General features: G+C 49.3%; 1 protein-coding gene across 1 annotated transcript; it reads left to right on the top strand.

Moving 5' to 3' along the window:
- Positions 1-571: 571 nt before the first annotated feature.
- On the top strand, positions 572-1,347 carry LOC121307237 (protein shisa-6-like; the record flags this gene model as incomplete). The annotated part of the gene is made up of 1 exon (XM_041239375.1): positions 572-1,347. A coding segment is annotated over one exon (494 nt), but the record flags the coding sequence as incomplete, so codon positions are not given.
- Between the last annotated feature and the right edge of the window lie 5,924 nt (positions 1,348-7,271).

Here is a 7,271-nt window from a genome sequence, read left to right as displayed (position 1 = left end):
AGCACTAGACCCTGATATTGATGAGATCCAGCCCTCTGAAATGTCTTTATAATATACAGCACTAGACCCTGATATTGATGAGATCCAGCCCTCTGAAATGTCTTTATAATATACAGCACTAGACCCTGATATTGATGAGATCCAGCCCTCTGAAATGTCTTTATAATATACAGCGCTAGACCCTGATATTGATGAGACACAGCCCTCTGAAATGTCTTTATAATATACAGCGCTAGACCCTGATATTGATGAGACACAGCCCTCTGAAATGTCTTTATAATATACAGCACTAGACCCTGAAATTGATCTCCCTGTCTCCCTGTCCCTCTCCGTCTCTCCCCCTCCGTCTCTCTCCCTCTCCCCACTCCCTTCCTGTCTCTCCCCTTCCCTCCGTCCCTGTCTCTCCCTCTCTACCCTTCACTTCCTGTATTCAACTTCCCTCCGTCCTGTCGCTCACCTTCTACCCTTCATTCATCTCTCTCTCTCTCTCTCCCTCCCTCCCTCTCTCTCTTTCTCTCCCTAGGAGTGATCTGAGACCACAGATGAAACCAGTGGTAGTTTCTTGCAGCAGAAGGGGACGTCGCCCTCCATCTCTACCAGCAGCAGAAGCAGGAGCGTGCAGCCTCCGCTCAGTACCAGAAGCACTCCAACCCGGGTCCCTACCCGTCCCAGACCCTGGTGCGGCTGCGCTCCCCGGACCGGGGCACCCTGCCCCGGCTCAGCCCGGCTCAGAAGGCCCAGTCCCAGCAGAACGTGTGCGCCACACCCTCGCTGGACCGACACCACATGATCAAGATGAACTCGCACCCCACGGCCGGGCGGGAGCGAGGGGAGATGCCAGGGCAGGGGTGGAGGCGGCACCCCGCCCACGCACCCGACCCTGTGGGACCGGGGGGGGCCCCCTCCCGGGGAGCCCCGGTGTGCGCACGCAGAATGGCGTTCGCTGCCAAGAGACAGAACACCATCGAACAGCTTCACTTCATACCAGGGGGGGGCAACCAGGGAGGGGGCAACGGCGGGGGGCAGCAGCTGAGAACGGGGAGTAAGAACGAGGTGACTGTGTGAGAGAGAGCAGGGGAGGGAGGGGGAGAGACGGACGATCGGGAAGGTTTTTTCAGCCATATTTCAGTGCCATATTGAAGGCAGGCGAGAGGCGAGAGATGGGAGGAGAGGAGGAGGAGAGATGTGTACAGAGTGTACAAAAAGGATCAGTTGTGAAACGTTTTAGCTAAAAGGCAGTATTACAGAGAGAGAGGGGGATGACAGAGGTGACTTTTCAGCCATAATTTAGTGCCATATTAAAGTAAAAGGAGGAGAGAGGGAGCGAGGGAGGAGAAACAGCGAAGGAGGAGAGAGGGAGCGAGGGAGGAGAGACAGGAAGGAGGAGAGGGGGAGCGAGGGAGGAGAAACAGCGAAGGAGGAGAGAGGGAGCGAGGGAGGAGAAACAGCGAAGGAGGAGAGAGGGAGCGAGGGAGGAGAAACAGCGAAGGAGGAGAGGGGGAGCGAGGGAGGAGAAACAGCGAAGGAGGAGAGGGGGAGCGAGGGAGGAGAAACAGCGAAGGAGGAGAGAGGGAGCGAGGGAGGAGAAACAGCGAAGGAGGAGAGAGGGAGCGAGGGAGGAGAGACAGCGAAGGAGGAGAGAGGGAGCGAGGGAGGAGAAACAGCGAAGGAGGAGAGGGGGAGCGAGGGAGGAGAGACGGCGAAGGAGGAGAGAGGGAGCGAGGGAGGAGAGACAGGGAAGGAGGAGAGAGGGAGCGAGGGAGGAGAGACAGGGAAGGAGGAGAGGGGGAGCGAGGGAGGAGAGACAGGGAAGGAGGAGAGGGGGAGCGAGGGAGGAGAAACAGCGAAGGAGGAGAGAGGGAGCGAGGGAGGAGAAACAGCGAAGGAGGAGAGAGGGAGCGAGGGAGGAGAAACAGCGAAGGAGGAGAGAGGGAGCGAGGGAGGAGAAACAGCGAAGGAGGAGAGAGGGAGCGAGGGAGGAGAGACAGCGAAGGAGGAGAGAGGGAGCGAGGGAGGAGAAACAGCGAAGGAGGAGAGGGGGAGCGAGGGAGGAGAAACAGCGAAGGAGGAGAGGGGGAGCGAGGGAGGAGAGACAGCGAAGGAGGAGAGGGGGAGCGAGGGAGGAGAGACAGCGAAGGAGGAGAGAGGGAGCGAGGGAGGAGAGACAGCGAAGGAGGAGAGGGGGAGCGAGGGAGGAGAAACAGCGAAGGAGGAGAGAGGGAGCGAGGGAGGAGAAACAGCGAAGGAGGAGAGGGGGAGCGAGGGAGGAGAAACAGCGAAGGAGGAGAGAGGGAGCGAGGGAGGAGAGACAGGGAAGGAGGAGAGAGGGAGCGAGGGAGGAGAAACAGCGAAGGAGGAGAGGGGGAGCGAGGGAGGAGAAACAGCGAAGGAGGAGAGAGGGAGCGAGGGAGGAGAGACAGCGAAGGAGGAGAGAGGGAGCGAGGGAGGAGAGACAGCGAAGGAGGAGAGGGGGAGCGAGGGAGGAGAGACAGGGAAGGAGGAGAGGGGGAGCGAGGGAGGAGAGACAGGGAAGGAGGAGAGGGGGAGCGAGGGAGGAGAGACAGGGAAGGAGGAGAGGGGGAGCGAGGGAGGAGAGACAGCGAAGGAGGAGAGGGGGAGCGAGGGAGGAGAGACAGGGAAGGAGGAGAGGGGGAGCGAGGGAGGAGAGACAGGGAAGGAGGAGAGGGGGAGCGAGGGAGGAGAAACAGCGAAGGAGGAGAGAGGGAGCGAGGGAGGAGAGACAGGGAAGGAGGAGAGGGGGAGCGAGGGAGGAGAGACAGCGAAGGAGGAGAGGGGGAGCGAGGGAGGAGAGACAGCGAAGGAGGAGAGGGGGAGCGAGGGAGGAGAAACAGCGAAGGAGGAGAGAGGGAGCGAGGGAGGAGAGACAGCGAAGGAGGAGAGAGGGAGCGAGGGAGGAGAGACAGCGAAGGAGGAGAGAGGGAGCGAGGGAGGAGAGACAGCGAAGGAGGAGAGGGGGAGCGAGGGAGGAGAGACAGGGAAGGAGGAGAGAGGGAGCGAGGGAGGAGAAACAGGGAAGGAGGAGAGAGGGAGCGAGGGAGGAGAAACAGCGAAGGAGGAGAGAGGGAGCGAGGGAGGAGAAACAGCGAAGGAGGAGAGAGGGAGCGAGGGAGGAGAAACAGCGAAGGAGGAGAGGGGGAGCGAGGGAGGAGAAACAGCGAAGGAGGAGAGAGGGAGCGAGGGAGGAGAAACAGCGAAGGAGGAGAGAGGGAGCGAGGGAGGAGAAACAGCGAAGGAGGAGAGAGGGAGCGAGGGAGGAGAAACGGCGAAGGAGGAGAGAGGGAGCGAGGGAGGAGAGACAGGGAAGGAGGAGAGAGGGAGTGCTCTCAGTTTCTCTGCCGAAATGAAAAACGAATAAAAAAAAAAACGATTATCTTTTGTATGAAAAATGAATCAAATTGAGCTTTGAGATTTTTTGGTTTTCCTGTAGAGTGGATTTTAATATCAGTTACAAGCATGGACGTAAACATAGCCCCACCCCCCCCCCCCCCACAAAATCCCTAAAAAAAGCTCGTCGTACCTAATGACCCCCACTCCGGAGGGAAGTTTGAGAACCATTAATTGACGTGTATCTGTTTTACGAGATTATAAACTGGTTATTTATAAAAAATAAAAGCACCTTTTTGCCATTTTGTGGCTAAAAAACTCAGATGGTCTTTTTTTAATGGTTGTGTTTAAGATATAAGAACATAAGAAAGTTTACAAACGAGAGGAGGCCATTCGGCCCATCTTGCTCGTTTGGTTGTTAGCAGCTTATTCAGAATCTCATCAAGCAGCTTCTTGATGGATCCCAGGGTGTCGGCTTCAACAACATTACTGGGGAGTTGATTCCAGACCCTCACGATTCTCTGTGTAAAAAAGTGTCTCCTATTTTCTGTTCTGAATTCCCCTTTGTCTAATCTCCATTTGTGACTCCTGGTCCTTTTTTCTTTTTTCAGGCTGAAAAAGTCCCTTGGGTCGACACTGTCAATACCTTTTAGAATTTTGAATGCTTGAATTAGGTCGCCACGTAGTCTTCTTTGTTCAAGACTGAACAGATTCAATTCTTTTAGCCTGTCTGCATATGACATGCCTTTTAAGCCCGGAATAATTCTGGTCGCTCTTCTTTGCACTCTTTCTAGGGCAGCAATATCCTTTTTGTAGCTCGGTGAGCAGAACTGCACACAATATTCAAGATGAGGTCTTACTAGTGCATTGTACAGTTTTAACATTACTTCCCTTGATTTAAATTCAACACTTTTCATTATGTATCCGAGCATCTTGTTAGCCTTTTTTAAAGCTTCCCCACATTGTCTAGATGAAGACATTTCTGAGTCAACAAAAACTCCTAGGTCTTTTTCATAGATTCCTTCTCCAATTTCAGTATCTCCCATATGATATTTATAATGTACATTTTTATTTCCTGCGTGCAGTACCTTACACTTTTCTCTATTAAATGTCATTTGCCATGTATCTGCCCAGTTCTGAATCTTGTCTAGATCATTTTGAATGACCTTTGCTGCTGCAACAGTGTTTGCCACTCCTCCTACTTTTGTGTCGTCTGAAAATTTAACAAGTTTGCTTACTATACCAGAATCTAAATCATTAATGTAGATTAGGAATAGCAGAGGACCTAATACTGATCCCTGTGGTACACCGCTGGTTACCACACTCCATTCTGAGGTTTTTCCTCTAATCAGTACTTTCTGTTTTCTACATGTTAACCACTCCCTAATCCACGTACATGTGTTTCCTTGAATCCCAACTGCGTTCAGTTTGAGAATTAATCTTTTGTGCGGGACTTTGTCAAAAGCTTTCTGGAAATCTAAATAAACCATGTCATATGCTTTGCAATTATCCATTATCAATGTTGCATCCTCAAAAAAATCAAGCAAGTTAGTTAGGCACGATCTCCCTTTCCTAAAACCATGCTGACTGTCTCCCAGTACCCTGTTACCATATAGGTAATTTTCCATTTTGGATCTTATTATAGTTTCCATAAGTTTGCATATAATAGAAGTCAGGCTTACTGGTCTGTAGTTACCTGGTTCAGTTTTGTTTCCCTTTTTGTGGATCGGTATTACGTTTGCAATTTTCCAGTCTGTCGGTACCACCCCTGTGTCAAGAGACTGCTGCATGATCTTGGTTAGCGGTTTGTAAATTACTTCTTTCATTTCTTTGAGTACTACTGGGTGGATCTCATCCGGCCCAGGGGATTTGTTTATTTTAAGAGCTCCTAGTCCCTTTAACACTTCTGCCTCAGTTATGCTAAAGTTATTTAAAACTGGATAGGAACTGGATGACATGTGGGGCATGTTGTCAGTATCTTCCTTTGTAAAAACTTGTGAAAAGTAATCATTTAACATATTTGCTATTTTTTTTTCTTCATCTCTGATTTTGCCATTTGTATCTCTTAGACATTTCACCTCCTCTTTGAATGATCTCTTGCTGTTGTAATATTGGAAAAACATTTTGGAATTGGTTTTAGCTCCCTTAGCAATGGAGGTCCTGGAATGTGGAAATGTGGTTGCCCTTGATAACATCTGAGTGTAAATTCCTATATTAGACCACTGCAGACCTGTACCGAGTGTATTTTTAAAGTTAGGTAATACAGTCGTGTGGGGTGATGGGTACATTTCCACCGCAACGTATCTGAAATGCTTAAACCACCGGCAGGCTTGCAGGTAAAGCCAACTCTCTCATTCCAACATGTAAAGGTAGCAAAGCCCAGTCCATCTGAGATCCTGATTTGGTCGTGGTGAATTAATGTAGTGATTTAAGCTTCCAGTCTACTTGCGAGCACTTTGGCACTCAGGGCGATAGCTAGCACAGAGAGAAGGGTCCATCTCTAAGGTTGTCTGCACCATGTCCAATAGGGAGGGTCCCAACTAATCCCAGAAGGCGAGAAAAAACTCAGGGGGTACCCCATCAAACCCAGTCTCTTTACCCTTGTTCATATTTTGCAATGCATCTGTTAATTCAGACAAAGAGATCGGAGAGAGCAGGGCTGCTGATTCGCTATCCGAAAGATGTGGTAACTGCAGGCTTTCGAGAAATAGTCTACAATCATATTGGGTATCAGATTTATGCAATTAAGAGTGAAAGGAACGAAATTCAGAATTAATTAGAGCCTGGTCAAAAATGGAATCACCTCTCGCATTTTTAATAGAAAAAATGTTAGCAAAGTTCTCAATTCAAGCGCAATGGTTTCAGATAAATGAAAAAAAAAAAAAAAGCTTTTAAGGGTGTGATCCAGGAGGGCAATCTTGGATTCAAGATGGGATTTATTAAGATTAGAGGCAAATAATAGGCTGACAAGATGCTCGGATACATTGTGAAAAGTGTTGAATTTAAACCAAGGGAAGTAATGTTAAAACTGTACAATGCACTAGTAAGACCTCATCTTGAATATTGTGTTCAGTTCTGGTCACCTCGCTATAAAAAAGATATTGCTGCTCTAGAAAGAGTGCAAAGAAGAGCGACCAGAATTATTCCGGGTTTAAAAGCCATGTCATATGCAGACAGGCTAAAAGAATTGAATCTGTTCAGTCTTGAACAAAGAAGACTACGTGGCGACCTGATTCAAGCATTCAAAATTCTAAAAGGTGTTGACAATGTCGACCCAAGGGACTTTTTCGACCTGAAAAAGAAACAAGGACCAGGGGTCACAAATGGAGTTTAGAAAAAGGGGCATTCAGAACAGAAAATAGGAGACACTTTTTTACACAGAGAATTGTGAGGGTCTGGAATCAACTCCCCAGTAATGTTGTTGAAGCCGACACCCTGGGATCCTTCAAGAAGCTGCTTGATGAGATTCTGGGATCAATAAGCTACTGACAACCAAACGAGCAAGATGGGCCGAATGGCCTCCTCTCGTTTGTAAACTTTCTTATGTTCTTATAATGCAGAATTACTTCTAGTAAAACCCTTTACTGCATCCCATAATGGGTCGCTGACTGAACCGCGATTAAAAGCGAGAAATTCGTCAGGTTTAGCTCGGACTGTGGGTACCAAGAGGTTCATTTGTACAGTCAAGTGGCGTCGAGGAGCCATCTTGCGGCTTCCTTTGGAGCTGAGAAGCGAGAGAGTTCGAGACAAACTCGATCCTTGAGAAGGGTTTATGTCTAGCGGGATAAAACAAAGTGAAGTCCTTTAACAGAGGGATTGAATATCCACCAAGCACTGCCCTGCTGTATAGATGATTTCTTCATCGCACGATCTAATACCAAATTCATATCAGCGCCTATAATAAACCATAATCACTAAGGACTGAT

Source organism: Polyodon spathula, chromosome 54 (assembly GCF_017654505.1).
Source record: "Polyodon spathula isolate WHYD16114869_AA chromosome 54, ASM1765450v1, whole genome shotgun sequence".
NCBI lineage: Eukaryota > Metazoa > Chordata > Actinopteri > Acipenseriformes > Polyodontidae > Polyodon > Polyodon spathula.
This window is presented reverse-complemented; position numbering and strand designations above follow the sequence as displayed.